General features: G+C 39.0%; 1 protein-coding gene across 1 annotated transcript in view; it reads right to left on the bottom strand.

Annotated features, from left to right (window-relative positions):
• Nucleotides 1-4,747: 4,747 nt before the first annotated feature.
• CLIC4 (chloride intracellular channel 4) overlaps nucleotides 4,748-22,822 on the bottom strand; it is a 41,934-nt gene continuing 23,859 nt past the window's right edge. The window contains exons 2-6 of the mRNA XM_075264637.1: nucleotides 21,475-21,584; nucleotides 14,185-14,310; nucleotides 13,311-13,417; nucleotides 10,734-10,915; nucleotides 4,748-10,642 (exon numbers count right to left, since the gene is read on the bottom strand). Coding sequence (XP_075120738.1) covers nucleotides 10,478-10,642; nucleotides 10,734-10,915; nucleotides 13,311-13,417; nucleotides 14,185-14,310; nucleotides 21,475-21,584 — 690 coding nt within the window. The 3' untranslated portion in view covers nucleotides 4,748-10,477. The remainder of the gene's footprint in view (nucleotides 10,643-10,733; nucleotides 10,916-13,310; nucleotides 13,418-14,184; nucleotides 14,311-21,474; nucleotides 21,585-22,822) is intronic.

The raw sequence follows: 22,822 nt of genomic DNA, 5'->3' as shown, positions 1-22,822 counted from the left end.
TCTGTCCATACTATTGGGGAGGAAAGAGGTTTCCGGGTATTTTTCCACTTTGATAGAGGTTGTATTGAGTGTGGAAAGTCTGTAGTTGATGGTCTGTGATAGTGGGGTAAAACTGTGACAGGCTTGTTAGATGCCCCCAGACATGCTTCCCCTGCTGTCTCAGTTGCATTGCAGAGGTGTTGTCATCATTTGCTGAGGTGTCATAGTGGACTTGGTGACCCTTCTGAGTCGAATTTGGGTTTCCCCTGAAACGAACGGTTTTTCCCCATAGACTATAATGGGGTTCGATATTCGTTCGAATAGTCGAATATTGAGGCGCTATTCGAAACGAATAACGAATATCGAATATTTCACTGTTCGCTCATCTCTAGTGCCGATCACACAAGTGCATTGACAGTCCATTCACAAGGAGGCTTTAGGGGGACTTCTAGGCCAACATCATCCTATTTACTGGGGTACCTGGTAATCAGGTCCCCAGCAATCGGAAACTTATCCCCCGTCCTGTGTCCATACCGGCACAAACCCTGAAAAGTCTCCCACTCTACCTTGGTTAACATCCTGGTTAACATTTGAAGTCAGCATTAGCTATGCAAAAAAAAAAAAAATCAAGAAAGAGTTGTAAGCAAAACCGTCTGAAACATAAAAGTGACTAACAAATAAATATTGTGGATTTAGAAATTGTTAATTTTTGTTTAAATGGATGGCAGTGGGCACCATAAAGAAGTTAAGAAGAGAAGTAAAGTGGTTTATCAAAACCAATGCTTTAGGTGTCATAGGTTTAAATGATCAGAACAATGTAAATATCTATCTATAATGAACAATGTCTTTATTGTAATAAATTATTATTATGCCAGGGACATTGAGTTTGTAAGTGAATAGAAACAACTACACTTAGACCATTCTTTAACCCCTTCCCGACATCCACTGTAATACTACAGCGGACGCCTGGATGTTGGGTGGCCGCCATAGCTGCCGGGTGTCAACTGTTTTACACAGTAGACACCCAGTGCTAATGCCTCTGGTCGGTGCCCGGACCGATCGGAGGCATTAACCCCTCCGGCGCTCGGTCAAAGCTGACCAAGACACCATTTTCCCGGCAGCGCATGGGCGCTGCCATTTTGCCGGTGATCGCTGGCGCCTGGAGTATGCTCCAGGGCCAACGTCACGTTGGCATGACAGCCGGGAGCCTTGTAAAAGCTCCCCCGCTGGTCTGCAGTGATATTCTTTTGCAGGCTGCTCTATGCAGCCTACAAAAGAAATGATGATTTTTTGCAGTGTATTGCATTGCATTAGTGATCAGATTCAAGACCCCGAGGGGGTCTAATAAATGCAAAAAAAAAATAAATTTAAAAGTAAAAAAAATATATAAAAAAAAAAATGTAAAAAAAAGTTTTAAAAATTCTAAATTCAAATAACCCTGGAGTGACTTAAATCTCTTAATGAATTATTTGATATAATAGAAAAACAGAACTTTGGTATATATACCAAATATTTGATATGGAATCCTTTGCTTGCAATTAAAGAGTTCAGACGTTTTCTGTAGTTCTTGACCAAGTTTGCACATACTGCAGCAGGGATTTTGACCTACTCTTTCATTCAGATCTTCATTCATTGGGCTACATTGAGTTTCAGCTCCCTCCAAAGATTTTAAATTGGGTTCAGGTCTGGAGACTGGCTAGGCTACTCTGGGACCTTGAAATGCTTCTTACGGAGCCACACCTTAGTTGCCCTGGCTCTGTGTTTCAGGTCATTGTCATGCTGGAAGACCCAGTTACCACCCATCTTCATGCTCTTAATGATGGAAGTTGTGCAGTTGTCCTGGCCCCTTTGCATAAAAACATCCCCAAAGTATAATTTTTCCACTTACAGAAAAAATTTCCCATTCACTACACTCCTAAAACATAACTTTTATCAATTATAAAATTGTGAGGTAATTAAAAATCTCAGCCTGTACCAATACCAGAAAATGTCTGATACCAGGGCACACTTTCTTATGAATATACAAGTGGCGGAAGATAACCTGAAACCTGCAGGATTTTAATCCATGATGGCATAGTGTGCTACTAATGGTAATCTTGGAGACTGTGGTCCCAGTTCTCTTCAGGTTATTGACCAGGTCCTCCCATGTAGTTCTGGGCTGATTCCTGGCCTTTTTCAGACTCATCCTTATTCCATGAGGCAAGATCTTGCATGCAGCCCCAGACCAAGGAAGATTGACAGTCATCTTGTGTTTCTTCCATTTTCTAATGTGCCAACAGTTGTTGCCTTCTCACCAAGCTGCTTGCCTATTGCCCTGTAGCTTATCCCTGCTTGTTGTGCAGGTCTACAATTTTGTCCCTGATGTCGTTACACAGCTCTTTGGTCCTTGGCCATGGTGGAGAGGTTGGAGTGTGTGGGTAGGTATCTTTTATACAGGTAATGAGTTCAAACAGGTGCTATTAATACAAGTAATGAGTGCAGAGTAGGAAAAACTAACAGGTCTGTGAGAGACAGAATTCTTATGCTGGGTTCACAGAGTTTTTTGGTCCAGATTTTGACAAGGGTAGCCATGTCAGAATCCAGACCAAAATCCGCCTGCCACAGCCGTGACAGTCGAGGCTTTCCGCTCCGGATTAGGCATAAATGAATGGTTCTAGTCTGGAGGGATTGTCTTGACGTGGATGCCACAGCTGTTTCCACGTCAAGATAGGATGTGTTGCTTCTCTTTTCCACGAGCGGTATAAAAGGAAGTGAACGACTCCTATTAAATTCAATGGGTGCAGTTTTTTTACCTGGATTTTGACGTGGCCTTACTGTTTACTAGGTGATCAAATACTAATTTCATGCAATAAAATGCAAATTAAATTATTAAATACAATGTGATTTTCTGGATTTTTTTATTTTTTAGATTCTGTCTCTCACAGTTGAAGTGTACCTACGATAAAAATACAGACCTCGCCATTATTTGTAGGTTGGAAAACTTACAAAATCGCCAGTGTATCAAATACTTATTTCCCCGAGTACTGATGAAAAAGGAGTAGTACCCTGAGAAGTCAATAGGCATCTTGCTGGTGCTTCAAAAAGGTATTTTAAGGGGGCAACACGGTGGCTCAGTGGTTAGCACTGCAGAGGTGTTTAAAAGGGGGTCACATACTGTGTGGGGTCCATAAGGTGTCAGATACTGTGGGAGTGGCATAAGAAAGGAGTCACATACTTTGTGGGGACCATGAAAAGCACAGTCATATACTGTGGGGGTTTAAATTTTTTTTTAAAAAATAAACGTCTGCCATGTTAGGATGCTGTTATTCTCCCACAGATACAAATTTTTGTCTAGTTTAATTCTGATTGTGAAATCATAAATAGAGAAGTCAGCCAAGGAAAAAAAAAGTCTATAGTTAAGCACCATAGATGTATATTAGTTAAAACTGATGACTTCAGGAGGACCAGTCAGTCATATCAGCCATAGATTAGAAGCTCCTGGTCCGCAATCCAAAAATGCAATGGAGCCCATACTTACCCTGTGCCATTTACAATAGAGGTATGGTTTATGTGGCAGAGGGACATTTAGGGCCCATTAAGATCCAGGGCCTGCAAGCAACTGCTACCGCCACACACCCTATAGCTACACTCACCATCAGCAGATATCAAGAGATGGATCAGGATGTTGGATCGAAACTTCTGTTCATTTTGTTCTAGGGGAGATAAGCTTTGGTCCTCTCTCCAGTTGAGAGCACATATGGATAGAGAAGACAGGAGAGATTGCTGATGGTCAACCTCTCATATGTGCATAACCACATTTATTTAACGTATTTAGCTTACTTGTATAGTACCATCATATTCCACAGCGCTTTACATCCCTGCCCTCCTCCCCATTTGGAGATAATGGGAGAATTTTACTAATCTTGCTACAATAGGTTCCTGACACAAAGGTGCCAAATGGAGGTTTGCATCAAACCAAGAAAGCCACTTTGTCCATTTTATGATCTGCTTGCCACTTTAGAGAAAAGAAGACAGAGCAGGGATCAAAGAGGGCTGCTGGAGCAGGGTTTCCTCATCCTGACAGAAAGTTGCAGCGAGTTACATCAATTCCTGACAGTCAGGTTGAGCACGACCGTGTGCTAAGCACTTGCCATGAATGAACTGCACGGGTGACACACGGATGTCACCCGAGTGCCATCCATATAACGACCATTCTTCCGCAATCCCTTTCATTCAATGTATAGGATCCACAGAAGCATGGTCACAAAATCAGACACCAGTAGTACCAGTCCCATATTCTGTGGCCCGGACTGTTGGTCTGCACATAGGACCGTGTAATTTAGAGAACTCACATTGTAATCCCAGTCAGCGCTGCTAGATAGCAGAGATGATCAGAAACCTAAAAAGAAACCATTTCCTCTATTAGGAAAAGACATGTTCATTGGTCACGTACCCATGAAACACTTTAAATTTCATCCTGGAGATGGGAATACCCTTTTAAAGCTATGTATTCTGCAGTGAAGGCAAAAATGCAGACGTGAACAGAGCACTATGTTTATTGGCTGAAAGAGCAAGCATTTTTATCCTTTCAATGATGTTTGCATGTCTCATGATTTGTTAAGTGTGCAGGCATGGGTCTTCTGCATCCTGAAAAGTTTGATATCCAAATGAACATTTGAGGTTTACTCAAAACACACATCAAAAACCAAAAAGTTTATTTGTTAATAAAAGTAAGAACAGAAATGTAACAAATGAAATTGAAGCAATTTCTTACTTACACAGAAAAACATGACTGGTGTTATGTGCAATTTCATCATATATTCTGTAAAATTCACTTTAATGCTTAAGTCAGATATAACCTTTAAGAAGGGAAGTGAAAAGCTTTTCATGTGGCTGAAAAAGAGGTTCTCTAGGATGTTACAAACAGCTTATGTAGCAGTAATACTTCCCTTGTACACTTGGCTAATATTTTGGAGTGGGTACACATTTGCCTATGTGCGACTCATTCAGAATAATGTATGGAGAGTAAGTACATCTATAGAGAAAGCCTGCCTATAAGGCCATGGACTCCAAGAAAGGGAGAAATTTTGATTGATTTTTAGAAAATATGGATTATGACTAAGATAAAAGTAGCTGAAATGTAGCACGATAACTGTGAATATAGCCTAAATTGGAATTTATAAGAAGATATGCAATAAAAAACCCTTGTAAAGTATATAGCACTGTAACTGCATGATTTATAAAATCCTACAGAAGCTCTTTTTGTTACCACAGTGCCACGCGTAGTGTTCACAAGAACATTCTTCAGTTTCAGGCAGGTACAGAATGGTATATCTCCTGCTCTTGAACGGACTAAATCTGATCTTTAAATAAATCACAGGACCTTCAAAAGATCCACATTAAAACAAACACAAAAGTTGCTTTCACAAAAACGCAAATAAAAAAATGGAAATTATATACAGCATAATTAATCTAATTTTCTAAACTTGAAATTGCCATATTCAAGTTAAAAAAAATTGTTAGACATGGCGTTAAAACAGAGCTGGACAGGTACATGTAGAGTCAGATTTTCACTGTATTTTCTTGTAAAAATATAAAAAGAAAGAGGTCAGTAAAAATCAACTTCGGTCTAACTGGAGAATTCTCTCAAATCAGTGTACAAAATCAATAAAAAGGACACTTTTCAGGTAAAACTAGAAAAGAGTATAAATCCCTGAAGATATAGGTAAAGGAACAATAACATATAGACAGCCAGGTAGCATAGCAAAGTGCAAACCAGCACCCTGTCAACATATACAAATAGGTAAATATCAGCAATAAGATTGATATACTATTTATTGCTTTACAAATAGGTGAAGACAGGCCCCGTACTAAGGTAAGTGTTCTAAATCCTACCAAGAAACCTTTATAGTAGACAGTTACAGCTTCTCCTGTAGAGACGTATATAAAAGTAGCTACCTGACATTGAGCCAAGGCCTCATGCTCTCAAATGTATTTGTCAGTATGCTATTCATTCTCATAGTCTCATGCACATGGCCATGATTGTGCATGGCCCTGTGTGGATCTGTGACACAGGGCCCCCCTGCCCCCACACGACAACAATTGTGTGCATGTAGCCTAAAATGAATAGCTGGTAACAGAGACAAGGCTGGTCTATAGTCAAGTGACTACTTCTTACATCAGGCAGCTGATTCACTGTAGGACTCTACAAGGATACAAACTATACAACAAACTTTCTGGAAGGAAATGTCCAAGAAAGTATGATATATAAAAAAAATTCTTACATTTCTGGTTTGTATACAGGACACAGTGCCTAGCATAAAAAACAAAATTATAAGGGGCAGAGGCGTAGCTAGCAAGGGGGTGGTAGCTCTGGGCCCACTGACTCTCTGGGGTTCACCCTCGGGCAGCCATAAAAACATGCTATATACTTTTAACTATATCTGTGTCTGATGAGCACTGTTAAGAGTTAAAATGCATGATAGAGAAGGAAGCATCACAGCATTTCGACTCCTGTACTGAGACAGAAACATGGTGATAAGGGATCGGAGAGGGACAGTATAACCATTTAATTATTTCGGGGTAATTGGGGGTCTTATTTGTGGAAAAAAAGGGGATTATAGAAGGGGTTGTTGGGTTGCTAGAACAAAGAGTGGCCCGATCCAGAAAGAGAAAGAAAACGTGAACAATTACCTGTAAGTCATTAAATGCTTCCTATACTGTATTCATCACTATACAGTCACTGTATGGTAAAGTCATCAGTATACCTAAGTTGGGGGCCCACTTGGATGCGTTTATCCACACTGTACTGACCCCCCAGCTACATCTCTGATGAGGGGTTTCCAACTGAAGAAGTTTTGGACACTGCTATACTTTTTGTACATCACAACTAAGATTAATGATTTTTAACACAAAATAACATTTAAAGGGATCTTATCATAGAATCCTTTTTTTGTGGGTAACACGTCAGAATAGCCTTAAGAAAGGGCAGACTGCGCATACCCACAGGCCACGAGAAAATGGCTACTCGCACAGTTACAACCCACCGCCGGAAGAAGAGGAGGAAGATGACCTCCTGACGAAGATGGAGGTGGCGCTGGAGAGAGTTCTCTCGCAGTACTGGGGATGCCCCCAGTGCTGTTTGAGCGCTGGGACCCGCCCCCAGTGCTGCAAAAGAACTCATTTGCATACAGACAAGAACCGGGATTGTAGGCGAACAGCGGCGCAGAGAAGACAACGAAAGGTAGGAGACGAATAGCCTTTCTTAAGGCTATTCCGACGTGTTACTCATAAAAAAAGGGTTTCTATGATCGGAACTATTTAAGTATGTATAAAACTTTGTGGAATCAGTAAACCCAAACCCAAACCACCCACTGACTTCTTACATATCCGACTCCATTTATACCGCCATTTATAATGGGAAAGCCCTTTATGGTATTATTCATGAGGCATATATAAGAAGATACTGAGACAAGTATCAGGTCAGAGGTCTATGCCCTACTTAACATTGTGAGACATTTCTAAAGTACTTTATTGGGTAAATAAATCCCTTCTGCTAACTTAGACTTTGGACAATTTTGCACGTCCTAAATCTTATTATTTTTTTTAGTATTCTATTTAGGACCATAAGTAGAAAGATTACATTTTTTTCAATATAGGGAAATAACATGAATATCTGATACTTTACAAACTTTGAACAGTTAGTATTCTATTACTCAAAAATTAAACTTGTGAAAATCCTTTGGTGCATTGCTGTAGATTACATAGACATAAATATGCTGTTATGTAACAAAAATAAAAAATAATCAAATTAGTGTTACTTGAAATGCATCAACTAAAACTTGTAGTTTAGTAACTATTGCTAAGTATGGCCAAAGACTCACACATTATTTGGATGATACAACCAGTAAGGAGAATTCGTGCCAATCGTTTACCTACAGTAGACAACTATTTTATCAGACCTGCTTAATTATTTTTTTGGCTGATCTTCGTTAACTATAGACTTGCAGCATTTGCATTCATTTATCTAGGCATTTCCTACTCTGGAAAAGCTAAATTATTCCGATTTGTCATACAGATAAAATAATCTCAGTCATAGCTAAATATTTTTTCATATTTTTAAAGTGGATGCATTTTAATAAATAATTCTATTCCCTATGTTATCACTAATATCTGGAGCATCCTTCTTATAATTCTTTTTTGTGCCATTTCCATTATTTCTATTACAAATTTATAAAGAAATTGACAACTGTGTGTTAGTAGCTGGCAGGGTGTCCTGTTCTATAAGCGCCAACTTTGCTAGGTTATGCAGTGACGATGCTAAGAGATAATAGAGGAACAGCTCAATACAGTGTTAAAAGATGCACCAGCTTGTTTTTTTTTTTCTTTAGAAATACATGTACTTCTAAAATAGCTATGGTGACAAGTCCTCTTAAAGGCAAAGACACATCAGAATGTATGTCCTTTCTTTACTATGCATCTTATGGTATCTCCCACTGATATGGATTAAACACTAATCAAAGGTCTTGTTACCCTTGTGACCCTTAAATCCAGAGAAAGAACAGTTTTTGTCCCATCTTTTATTGAAATGAAATGATTGGCATTCACATAAATGGCTCTCACTAGTTTTAGTACCCCCCTTCTTCACTCACTTCAGTTACCAGTAACCTTACATGTACACATACGTCTCCTCGCTTGACAGCACAGCTAAAAACATTGCAATTATATTTGCTGTGCAGCTACATGTATCAGAACCGTTGAGACTGCCTAACACAGACTCTCAGTCACAATGGGCACCACAATGGGAAACCTCCTTAGGGTTTTGAATAAGAATACTGACTGTTTATTGGTCTATGTCCAGAATAACTGGCAAACCTTTCTTGAAATTGTTAATCTGCCCCGTCAAATGAACCCCTGGGTAGCCAGATGACAAATGCCTCCATCAGAGGTAAACATTGGGAAATAAGTCGGATTTATTCTTTCGACAGATACTACAAAACAGTGTGAAAGCACCCCAACTGCCATTTTTGTCAGCTGCAAAATGACAGTATAAAAAAAAAATAATTTTACACACACACACACACACACACACACACACACTCTCTCTTTAGCTTGCTTCTACATACCCTACACTTTTTGCTCTACTTATGTAGGGGCTAAACAATTGACACTGCTAGATGTAGGACTTCATTGAGAGATACAGCTAACAGGTTGTGCCAGTTTTAGGCAGCTTTCACACAGAGTTTGCGCTCCGCTCATTCTGACACGTAAACTCATTCAGTGTGAGCGGCGTAACACAGATCCCATTGACTTCAATAGGTGCCGTCTTACACGCGCTACCCATTGACATCAATGGGAGGCTTTTTTACCTATTGCCTATGAAGCAGCTCAGTCACGTTTAGGGCATGTTCACATGGAGTTTTTTTGCAGGCGGATTTTGATGTGGAATCCGCCTCAAAAATCTGTCTGAAAAAACACCCTCCATTCATTTTAATGGGAGTCAGTAGCAGTTTTTTTCCTCAAGCGAATTCTTTTTAGGTAGCAGGAAAAAAAACCAAAAACTACATGACCTATCTTCAGACAGATTCCGCCTAGAAAAACGGAAAAAATGCAATTCTCCAATAATTATTATGGGACTGCTAGAAATAGCTTTTCAGAAAGTCTAAAATGAAGAGAATAGAACATTGCTGGTGTGAACCAAACAGTCAGGTTCCCATCAACACGTAACCGGCACTTCCCAGCTATGAAAAAAAGTGTTAAAGCATAACTAAGTTTTCAAATAACATTTCATTTTCTGACAGCATTCGAATCATTCATAAATTTTGAGATATACTTTATTACTTAATTAATTAATTATTGTGGCCTCTTCTGGTGAAATCCTGCATTTCTTTGCGCTTTCCCTTCCTTCCATATTGAGATCTGTACCCTGCTTCTCGCTGCATCTGGTGTATGGACTGTGTGTAATGAAGAGAAAATCAGATACCGGGAGGGTCAATTTACACAGTTATTTTTTTTTAAGTCAGGGACAAGGATCAACTAATTAAACGGTTGCTGTTAAGATTTTTACTATATGACTTTTGTAATGCAACACCCTTACAACTATTGTATGGCACACTGACTATTTCAGTTTTGATCTTCTTTTAAAAATTGGCACCAAAGGCAAGAGAGTTTGCCGACCCCTGCTCTACATGGACGGCTAAAGACAAAAATGCAAGTCTACCTGATTTCTTTAATTAAAGATTCCTTGGAAGGGTGAAGAAGACTGATTTACTTCAATACTACACTTGGCAGCCAGATATATAACCCAGCAACTCAACTCAATATATATTCTACTAGAATAGAAAGCACATTAAAAACAAGAGACTTATTCCGCTTACTTCAGGCCTTGTTTTGCACTCTATTAATTGCCAGAAAACAAAATTATGTTTAAAGGAAAAAAAACAAAAAACATTTTGTCCATGAGAATCTCCAGAAGAAGATCTTTTGTGGACTAAGGCCCCTTCTGGTTACAAAGCACAGTTCACTTGGTAAGCCTTTTGGCTACATCTGCATATGCTATTTCTATCTCACGGTCACACGGACAAGTGTTGATGAATTCGTCTCTGCTGTATGCGTTGCTCAGATATCTCCAGATCCCGGTCATCGACTTTGGGATATCAAAGTTTCTGTACTTTTTGGTCACCACCTGAAAAACAGAAACACACACAAAATGTTATTCCGAAAGTAACCAAAAATCTCTAATGCCATACTGAGCAAAGTTATTTCTTTTTTTGTACCTTTACTATATGAAGCTTTGGCAAAAGATTACAATCTGCTAAAGTCATATCATCTCCATCTAAGAATTTCCGGTTGGAAACTACAACATCCTCAATACTATTCTCATCAATTTCATCAGGTAAGGGAGAGTTCAGGTATTCATCGAGCTTCTGCAGAGTCTTCAGTAAACCTCTTTCTAGTGCTGCAAAACAAAACATAAATAAGAAACACATACTTGACAGACATTTTGCTGGTTTTGGCTTTAAAGCTTTTCTTTTTTCTTGGCAGAATTCAGAAGCAATAACTGTATAAATTTTGCACCATTCACTGTACAGCACAAACAACATTCTTGTTCTTTTGGTCATTAGGATTACCGCTATACAAGCATATGTTTTAGTTTTTGTACTCATTTAGCATAATTTAAGAAAAATTATTTGTGGTCACCATATTCTGCCAAAACTTTCATTTTTTTATCCCCTATAAATTAAGCTACTTGAGGGGGCCACACGGTGGCTCAGTGGTTAGCACTGCAGCCTTGCAGCACTGGAGTCCTGGTGTTCAAATCCCGCCATGGGCAAAAAAACATCTGCAAGGAGTTTGTATGTTCTCCCCGTGTTTGCATGGATTTCCATCCCATATTCCAAAAAAAGACCTACTGATAGGGAAAAATGTACATTGTGAGCTCTATGTGGGGCTCACAATCTACATTAAAAAAAAAAAAAAAAAAAAAAAATTAAGCTACTTGAAAGCGGTTTTGTTTTTGTTTGTTTTTTAATTTAGAGACAAACTTTTTATTAATACCATTCTGTGGTAAATACAGTTTTCGATTTTTTATTTTTATTTTTTTTTTACTGCGTTTGCATTGTTGGAGAAATAGTGCCTTATTTTTACAGTAATTTTTTAAAAAAAACATTTTAAAACTCTCCATTAGTGGAATAGACAATAGGACCTTCTGATCCCTAATAGAATACACTTCGGTATAAAAACATGGTTGAAAGTCAGTCAGGGCAAATGGCAAATCTGGTAGCCTTGATCAGGCCCTGGGTTGCCATAGCAGCACATCAACTCCTTGCCTTCGAAGCATAGAGGGCTAGCGAGTATGGCAACAACACTTTTGACCATGGTGTTTAATACCTGCTAACAGAGTCATCTCCAAACGCGGCCAGATCATTCACATAGTGTTCATAGTGTTCTGTGTGCCATAGTCTGTTATGATGCAGTGACCTCTGGAATGGCTGGAGTGCCACAGTACGGTACTGGCAAAACCTTGAATTCACCACAGTAGAGCTCTCTGGCCATTCAGGAGGTTACTCACTAATAACTCACCATGATCCAATTCATTCACACAGTCGCAGTCATTCCAGGAAATGTGACCAGAACAGGTTGTGTGAAGAAGCCTTAAGTGCTTTCTAAATCGGTCTCACTTTAAACTAAAATGTATGCATCCACTGCAAATCCTCAACTCTCCATCTGGAAAAGCATGGTTAATACTGTCGTCCTGTACAAAAAAGTAATTTTCAAGTATAGAAAGTGCCCGAAGAAGTTTGGAAGATGTGGGGACAGTGGTGCCAGCCATACTTAACTGCCCGCTCCTCAAAAGAGCTTCTACACTTAGCCTGAATGTGATCTTTCCCCTTCCACCAAGGTATCTCTAAATATTCAGCCAATTGACACAATAAATTATATATATATATATATATATATATATATATATATATATATATACACACACACACACACACACACACACACACACACACACAAATATATATGTCATGATTTCATCTTTCCAACTCCATATCACACCACTTTAATGCCACATTGTGTACTTTGATTCCACTGACTACAGCATTTTCCAGTGCTATATGTACTTCAGAAGACTGTAATCTGTGATATGGTCATTTTTAGTCGTAATGTTTCGTTTTAGTTACCATCACATGCTTATCCTTCAATAAAATAGTTAAAATAAATTGTATGCATCAACAAAATGCAGTTGCCAATGTCAATTTTTGCTCTTCCCTAGAAGCTCATTTGGGCAGGTCTTTCTCTAAGCATGTATCTGTTTATATACAGTAGTTCATAATAAAGTGACATTTTTGTAATAAATGATAAAAGTAATATCTGAAAACAAATTGCTTTTGAAAACAGAGTTTACAAATTTTAGATCAACCAACTTCAACTTAGTCATTCCTCACAATGAGTTTACTTTAGGTACTGCCATAAAATATAGACTGAGAACAGCAGAGGGCAGTGTAACAATGGGAATACCTGAACTCAAACGACATCCTTGTTAAGCAGGGTTCACACTAGCGTCAGTGTCCAACAGCTAGTGTCCGTAGCTAATGTCCACGGAAGATTTTAGCATCGGACACTAGCTCTGTCCGTTTGCAATTTGCATGAATTTAAATGGGACACCATGTAGTGTCCTTTAGTGTCCGTGGGTGTCCTTAAGTGTCCATTTACAAAGGTGTCCGATTTATCAAGCGGACAGCTAAATCCTACATGTCTGTTAATCAAACAAGCATTCTTTGTTAGCATACAGTCGACCTTGCACAAGAAATGGCTAAGCAAATTGCAGATCTATTCAGATTAATTACCTTCATTGGCATCTGGGCGGGAGTTCTTTATATATGCTGAAAACTTAGCAAATATGTCCATGCCAGCGGTGTTAGATTCTGGGTGCCTTGCTGCCAACTTGCGGTACCTGAAATAAATTGAAAACGCATTTGTTCAGCTGGGAGAATTCTAACACATTTATGCCATAAAATCTGTTGTTGAAATATTCCTTTAAACCAGGGGTAGGGAACCTTCGGCTCTCCAGCTGCTGTGAAACTACAACTCCCATCATGCTCCATTCACTTCCATGGGAGTTCCAAGAACAGCAAAGCAAGTATGCATGCTGGAAGTTGTAGTTTTGCAACAGCTGGAGAGCAGTACGTTCCCTACCCCTGCTTTAACCCATCAAGTATATCCTGTATTAACTACTAAGCCATTTCGACCACGATGAACCCTTTATGCCATTCTGTTTGGCCAGGAATACTTTAAAACAAAGCTAATGCACCTGGTGGCACGGCATATTTGAAAAAGCTTGTGAAATCAAACTCTTAGAATTAGCAGTGACTGCAGAGAAGTGAGGGGCTAAAATGGCTTTATGTAATTTAAGTAGCCAATGGTCTGGACCACTGTGTAAGCAATGTTACCCCCTATGTTGCCGCTGCTACTCCTTGTGTCACCCCCTCTACCTCATAAATTGCAAGTTCTTGCAAGTAGGACCCTCAAATGTATTGTGTAAATTTATTTATTTATAAACAGCTTTGCGCTTACTCATTTCATTATACATTGTCAAATTTTTTTTCTAAGTTCTAATTTCCATGACAATTTTTTTTTTTCCAAGCTAGAGGTGTCAACTGAGGTGCACAATGACAACAGACCCAAGAGCTGTAGTAAAATCTCAATGCAGATCTCACTCACTTTGGAGGGCAAAGCACTTCTTCCAAAAATTCTTCAATCTTATTCACATCTGTCTTTACTTCATGGTTGTAGGTTATAAATGGTGGGTGTGTTCCTGGTGCAAGATTTTGTAAATCAGCTGGTTTTCTGCAAAAATACAAGAGACATGGATGAAAATGAATAAAAGCAAATCTAAAACTTTAGGATTTCAAAAGGCGGAACAAGGACTCATGTTAATGGCCTCTTGCCTAAACACCAGAACCCTGCTCTGCTTGGCAAGAACTTAAAAAAAAAAAAAAGGATGTCTGCAGATGGGTGTCTTTTCCTTTTGGTAGATATTTATATCCCAACTCATGTCACAAGGCTTCTTGAAAATCGTGAGCTACCTTCCAATAGGTGGTCTTAAAGAAACAGTTTACCCTTCTTTTCCCATCAAGAAAAGAATACTTGCACTTCCCAAGGTTAACCGGTCTCCCAATATTTACAGAACAGGCAGCCAGGATACATTAATTTTATTCTTAGATCAACATTTTCCATGAATTTACCTCCAAAAGACAACTTTTTTTAAAGGCATTGCCCAAAAACAGTCTTTTCAGAAGCTCCTTAGTAACATACTGCAAACTGGTTTACTTACGTCAGTACAAACTTATCCAAGTACAAAAGGGGAAGTTTTTAGTTTAGAGAACAACAGGTTTGCATTATGTGGGGAATCTCTATAGATGTAGACTTTCCTAACAGTTATGAAGAACTGATCATTTTCTAGTAGCATCACAAATGTCTATGAGAAGTGAGGGTGGAAACGGCGATGTTAAACTTTATAGAGTTCAATCACTTATGTACAGTAGGACTTGAAGAAAATGGACCAACTAGCACAATTCAATGAGCTGATCCCAGGGATGTATTAGGGGATTTTCTGCAATTATAACTCATGGCTTTGCACAAAACAACTCCAGGAAATCACTTGGATGCCAAAGTGTGTTTCTGGCATCCCCTGATACACTCATAACCCACATTCCTTTCCTCTTAAGCACTTGCACTTGAGCAAGCTAAAATCCCATTATGGTCAAAGTTTTCTAAGTGGAACCAAGAAAAAGGAAATAAATACTTGTAGTGTAAATATTTACTTCAAGTACTACTTCTTATATAGAAATGCCCACACTAAATGCCTAACACAGTCTTTAAAGGGGTTGTCCCATTTCAGATCAATATTAAGACACAAACGTTATTGTTTATAGAATGAGAAGTTAAGCAATTATCCAAGGTAATTTTAAAGTCAATTCCTTGTGGTTTTCTAGATCTCTACTTTCTATTGTTCATTCTGCTTACTCCGTAGTAGATAAAAATAAGTATGTAATAAGTAAGTAATAAGTATCAGTGTTCGGGAAAATACTTTGGGGAAGTAATTTAAATACAAAATACTTATGACTGAAGTATTTTAAATACAAATACTAAATACTACTTCAAAAGTATTTTAAAAATACTAAAATACTTGAAAAATGTAATAAAAACAAAAAATGGAACAACTGAACATAGGCTAAATGGAAAAAACTCAAAGTTATTATACATTATTTATGTTATGTTATGTGCTTGTTTGCGTTCACAGAGGTTTTTGGTCAAGAATTTGGTCAGGAAACTGACTCAAATTCCTCCTCCTAAAAATGCCTCACCATAGGACTGTATGCAGAGGCATTTTTTTGGAGGAGGAATTTGAGTCAGTTTCCCGACTGAATAACTCCGTTTGAATGCAGCCTTAAATGTGCAACTTGTCATTTTAGTTCCAAAATTCTGGGTTGATTCATTTTCTAATATATCTTCATCAGAAAGACTGAATTCTAAAGACCTCCAAAATGACCTGCCTATACATATATTACAGACAGTGAATATACAGACTTGCCTGAATCCACCACTAGGAAAGCATACTTCATAGTGTATTATTGACTTCTGTAGCATAAGCAGTATGCAATAAACGTCCATGCTCCTCTAGTGGTGTCTGCAGGTAGCTTTAAACTGAGCATTAAAGTAGTTATATACCTAATCCCAGTACCATGGAGAGGGGTTTCTAATGTAACTCTGTTATTCATATGCCCTATTTTCATATTAAAACAAAATATCCATTTTATTCATATGCAAACTTGCTTTGCTTTGGAAACTAAAGCTGAGACACCCCCACCCAAAGTACCTTCACTTCATTTGCATACAAATAAAACTGCACTTCACATAGAAATGCTGATCAACAGAGCAATACTTCAATACCCTAGAATCTCCTCTATGAGGTACAATATTAGATTTATAACCAGTTTATTGCTGACAGACTCCCTTCAAATCTATGTTCATGGAGGGGATTTTGCAGTTCAGTGATAAAAAATGAATCCGGACTAATAGAAATGGAGAGATAGATAGGATAGATATCTCTATATCTTAATTCAGAAGTGAAAAGAATTCTCTAAGACTTCCCTTGAACAAGCTTCAATAGTACCCAACTTTTGCTGCAGTGTATGGAGCAATCTGCTTTGGCTTCCACAAACAGCGCAGAAACCAACTGATCAGCAGGGGGCTGTTGGGGCCGATGATCTCATATTGCTGTCCTATTATAAGAATACATCCTAAACATGAAGGCTCACAATCCCTTAATTCAGTGAAAAATTTTAACTTGTGATATTGAAAACAAAATGGCAAGACAGAGCATTGAACCAATAGAGATTGATTACGTATGTACAACTTCCATACATCTAGCCTGTGAACAATGACAATGCCATATAAACACATTTACATTAAACTAGTCTCATAAAAAGATGACGTACTGGAGAAGTATCAGTATGTAAGAGACCAAGGCCCCGACAGTCCTGAAACACTGCTGTTATCTATTTAGATACTCCACAATAAAGCATGTAATATAAATTTGGCAGTGCCTTGAACCCATCTTGCATATTGGACTTCTATTGTGGATGAAGATGGAACCTATCCCATAGTTAACCCATCTAGATCTCATCTGGTGCACAAAATTCCTTTAGAAGGTGGCAGTATTCACAGTACTCATTTCATTGTTATAAAAGGAGTCTTTATAAGTATTTAGCTACTTTGTTGGATTAAGAGGGATTGTGTTAACCTGTATTACATAAAACAGTACTGTAACAAGAAAAAGTTGATGTTCAAAAACATTTGTAAAAATAAAGAAGAAATGATAAACTTTCTGCAACACAGGAATGTCATTGTCTTGTAAATGGAAGGAATTCCACCACAGATCTGGGCTTCACGTTCCCCCAAAAGGACACTATTACATAATCCTAACAGGCATCTCCCAGAATCCTCAGCAGGGTCTGCACAGAACAAGAGGCAGTGTGTAGAGCTGGGATGTGACAGAAAAATTCAGCACAGGCGGTATGAAGTGTACTCATTCACCCTCTGTCCAGCTCATTTTCAGCTTAACACTTAACAAGCTTTCCTGTTTCTATGCCACTATTTTTAGAGCCAACTCTAATTTTCTGTTGCAGAGAGATGACTGTCAAGTACAAGTCAGCAAACTGCCCTGAGGACTATGGACACCAACACATCATTAGTTCCTTTTGGGAGTTAAGGATAAAAAAAAAAAAAAAAAAAAAAAAAAATTTAGCATGCTTGTTAGAGATTTATGAGGCTGAAGTGTAGGTTACCTTATTGGTTACAGTTGGGAATGGGGAGTGCGCAGGACTGTGAAATGCATATGGATGGATAGCGAATGTGTATGATGGGCTAAATTTCCCACCCTGGCCAATTCCCACCTGTCCCACTTTCAGACCGTATTCATTGCAGTTAGGTCTTATCTCATACCCATGTTTGTTTATTTTGACTCTGTAAATGGCTCATGCCACTGTTTGTAGGTTTGCAACTGTTCCATTTATTAAAAGTATAAATATTATACTTAAATTTATATGGTAATTAACCCCTTCTGGCATTTTTACATTTTTGATTTTGATTCCCTGCCTTCCAAACCCATAACTTTTTTTTATAGAAGTGCTAAACAGAACTTCTCTTATGTGTGCTAACAGCAGTTTATCCTACATATATGACTATTGCAGGATATTCCACTTAATATCATGTGTGTTCATATAGTGTTTGGGCACACAGCAAGGTGCAGAAGGGAAGACAAGCTAGGTGGTTTCAGTTTAGGTGTTCAGCTTTTGGATTCCATGCCACTTTTGTAGAGTCCCTGAAACAAGTGAGTACAACCCTCAAGGAATTTATTCAGGGGAACAGACAGCATATTTACTTCCAACGTGTTGCATTAAAGGGATCCAATCACTGGAATGCCATTTCTTCTTCCTAACATGTAGGAATAGCCTTAAGGCCAAGGCCCCACGGGCCGTATCCGCAGCACTAAAGCGCTGTGGGAAGAACCGCTGCGTGAACGCATTGCGGTTCTTTCCGCAGCGTTTTTAAGAGAAAGTTCACAGAGTTTTCCTCTGTGTACTTTCTCTTAACATTATATCTACGGGAAAGCCGCCAGCATTTCCGTAGATATAACTGACATGCTGCGATTTGCAAAGCCGCAACGGCTTTGCAAATCACAGCGTGTCTGCGCTGCGATCTTTTCCGCAAAGTGGGGATGGGATTTGCATGAATTCCATCCACTTTGCCTGCGCTGTACAATGCCGCGATTTTTCCTGCAGCGTCTCCGCTGTGGACAAATCGCGGCGTTTACGTCCCGTGGGGCCCCGGCCTAAGAAAGGCTATTCTTCTCCTACCTTTAGATGTCTTCTCCGTGCTACCGTTCTGTAGAAATCCCAGTTTTCTTCTGTATACAAAAAGAGTTCTCTCACAGCTCTGGGGGCGTCCCCAATGCTGCGAGAGAAAGCTCGAGAGAAAGCTCCAGTGATGCCTCTATCTTTGTCTGGAACACTTCTCCCTTCGTCTTCTTCCGTCCTGGGTTTCAAATTTCTAGGCATGCGCAGTTGGTTCTTTCATCGGGCAGAGCCGACTGCACATGCCCACAGCCATTTTCTTGTGGCCGCTTACACAGAAAATAAGTTAAAGGCTGATTAAAGTTTGATGCCAACAAAGTAGAGATTTGGTAAGTTAGATTTATGAATTAATGTTTAATTCATAAATCCGTTTACTAAAGTCCACCACCATCTCCTTGGTCTTCCCAGCATTAATCCTGAGGTGGTTGTGCTGGCACCATTCAACAAAGTCCCGGTTTAAGTCTCTGTATTCCCCATCGTCACAATTCGTGATGAGGCCTACTATTGCAGAGTCATCAGAGTACTTCTGTAAGTAACAGCTGTTGTGCCTAAAGTTAGCAGGGTACAGTGTGAAGGGAAATGGGGCAAGAACTGTACCTTGTGGTGCCCCCATACTACAGATCACAGTGTCAGACACACAGTCCTGGGCTCTCACATACTGAGGGCGGTTTGTCAGGTAGTCTAGGATCCAGTTGGACAGGTGATGGTCCACTCCACCAAGGTTCAGCTTCTCCCTCAGTAGCCCTGGCTGAATGGTGTTGAACGCACTGGAGAAATCAAAGAACATTATTCTCACAGTGTTCCCTGGTTTCTCCAGGTGAGAGAGAGCTCTGTGTAGAAGGTGGATGATGGCGTCATCTACCCCAATGCCTGGTCGATAGGCAAACTGGAGGAGGTCAAGAGCGGAGCTCACTAGAGGGCGTAGGTGTGTCAGGACCAGTCTCTCTAGGACCTTCGTCAGGTGGGATGTCAGTGCTACAGGTCGGTAGTCATTTTAGCCCATCGGGTTGGGTTTCTTTGGTACTGGTACCACACAAGATGTTTTCCACAGTTGAGGTACCACTCCCAGCTTTAGACTCATATTGTACATGTGCGTAATAACACCACACAGCTGGTCTCCACACATTTTAAGAACCCTTGCGGTTAAACCATCGGGTCCTTCGGCCTTGTCTGCTTTAATCCTCTTGATTTCCCTACACACTTGAGACTCCTTGAGGATCAGCTAGCCAGATTGCAATTAACTGCCAGTCAGTGGAGGTTGGGTCTTCGTGTGTGAGGGGAGGGAGGTTGACTGACTTGCTGGTGAAGGGACAGTTGGTTTGGAGTCAAATCTATTGAAGAATAGATTAAGCTCTGTTAAGCCACTTCCTGTCACCTTCTATCTGAGTACCAGCCTTTTGTTTGTGTCAGATATCACCTTCAGACCATCTTTATAAAAAGAAGATCATTTCAAACTTTATAAATGTCATATTTTCCAAACTTTTAAATTTTTTGCATAATTAAACACAAAAAAAAAAAAAAAAAAAAACATATTGACCAAAATTTATCACCATCACAAAGTACTCTAAGTTGAAAAAATAAAAAATATCAAAATCACTTTGGAGAGTTAATGTGTTCCAAAGTTATTACAGCATAAAATGACATGTCGCATTTGAAAAATGGAGCTCTGACAGGAAGTGTAAGGGCTTGTTCACACGGCGGAAGATTTTTTTTGCCATGTGGCTTTTTTGGCGCGGCATCCCACTCCTAATTAGGCCTGAATGAATGGGCCTAAACAGGAGTGTGTCTCGAGCCGACTCAGCCGTGGAATCCGCGGCAAGATAGGTAATTTTGCTTCTTTTTTACACTACTAGCAGAAAAAAAAAAAAAAAAAAAAAGCGAGTGGCTCCCATTGAAATCAATGGGAGCTATTTTTGCATGCAGATTTTGAGGCGGATTCCGTGTCAAAATCCACCAGCAAAAAACCTCTTAACTGCTAACAACAGTTCTAGCAGGATGGCTGCCTGCATAACCCTGTACAGAAAATAAGCACACATGTACATACAGTGGGGAAGATAAGTATTTGATACACAGGCGATTTCGCATGTTTTCCCACCTACAAAGAATGGAATGGTTTGTATTTTTTATCATATGTACAATTCAACTGTGAGAGACAGAATCTAAAAAAATTCATTCAATAAAATGTAAATTATTTAAAATCATACAATGTGATTTTTTTTCTTAAGATTCTGTCTTTCATAAGCAAAGTTGAAGTGTACCTGCAATAAAAAATACAGACCTCTCCATTCTTTGTAATGTAATCAAATGCTTATTTTTCCCCACTGTATACATGTCATTTTTGATTTTCTAAAGCCTACCAACAGTATAGATCATAACTTGCTGATAGAAGGGTCCAACCGCTGGTCCCATAGAAACTGGATAATGTGTAATGTGCAACTTTCTATTTTATTCACATTAGGAAGCACAAACCTAACTTATGATGCTCTGTGAAAATAAGTTTTCGACAATCTCAACATATGTTATTTAAATTAAGAAATAAATTTCCACTAAAGTTTTGTGGAAGGTTAGCTTACTTCTGACAATTCACTCTTACCTCTTTAAGTCAACTGTTGTCACATTGAACACTACTCCTTTCAGCCACAATATCATAAAGAGTCTCTGAGAAAAGGGGCAATTGCCAATGCTTTCTCCATCAATGCCAGCCTGGAAGAAAAAAAAAAAAACTTTACTCACTTTAATGTAGTACAACTGAGTATGTTTTTTTTTTTTAGTGTTCAGCTTTTCATTTAAATAATTTCTAGGTCAACATATTGAATTAATGCGATGTAATAAAAATATCTGTTTAATACAGATGAATGGAGTGCTGTGTGAATGTGTGATCTATACATACAGGACCTCCTTTATCATGATCAGTGGGAAGTATCCTTTATTCTATGGGATATATAGGGAAACAAGAAGTCGCTATTGTAATCAAAGGCTACTAAAAAAAGCAATTCAAAGCATTTACAAAGATTTTGTATTTTTTATACTTTATCTTTTTAATATTTCTCATCCGCTCCTCACACAACTGTCTCCAAGATTTTTCCCGTGCATCCCCCATACTCTGGAACTCCTTATCAAGACACTTAAAGACTGACCCCACAATCACAGGCTTCAAGAAGGCCCTGAAGACTCACCTATTCAGGAAGGCCTACAACCTCCAATAACACTATCACCGCACTGCCATCTGTACAGTCTCCCCTTCACCTTCTGTCTCTATCCCTCTTCCCCCATAGATTGTAAGCCCTCGCAGGCAGAGCCCTCTACCCCACTGTGCCAGTTGATCATTGTTAGTTTTATATCTGCCTGTATATTTTCTGTACTGTATGTAACCCCCAAATGTAAAGCACCATGGAATTAATGGTGCTATATAAATAAATATATAGATAATAAAGAAGTAGTCTTCTGCAGATGTTTCACTGTATGAGAAGACCACCCCCTTACCCAGATAATATTTTCTGTGATGCATTTTCAGTTTTCCATATTAACTATCTTCATTGAGAAGACCACTTTTTTTAAGTAATTTTGGATGGTCATCTCAAAGAGGTTTCACTAAATGTATATAAACTGTAAAAAAATAATGTTCAAAAATGTATCCTAAAGCAGTGGTTCTCATATTATATGTGGAGCGCTCTGGGGGTCCATATACAGTATTACATGTGGACACTGTGGAGGCAATCATCTCAAGTTGGGACACTGTGGGGGGCTATTATATTACATGTTGGCACACTGAGGGAGTCCATGACATTACACCTGGAGGATCCAAACAAAGTCTTATTTTGTTACTACTTATAAGTCACTGCTACTTTGGGGGTAATTGGTTGGGCTAGATTTATCACTAGGGGGTACTTTGCTTGAAAAGGTTGAGATATAATAGCCTAAGGGCTAGTTCACACGTGAAC

The sequence above is a fragment of the Leptodactylus fuscus genome, chromosome 2 (genome assembly GCF_031893055.1).
Source record: "Leptodactylus fuscus isolate aLepFus1 chromosome 2, aLepFus1.hap2, whole genome shotgun sequence".
NCBI lineage: Eukaryota > Metazoa > Chordata > Amphibia > Anura > Leptodactylidae > Leptodactylus > Leptodactylus fuscus.
This window is presented reverse-complemented; position numbering and strand designations above follow the sequence as displayed.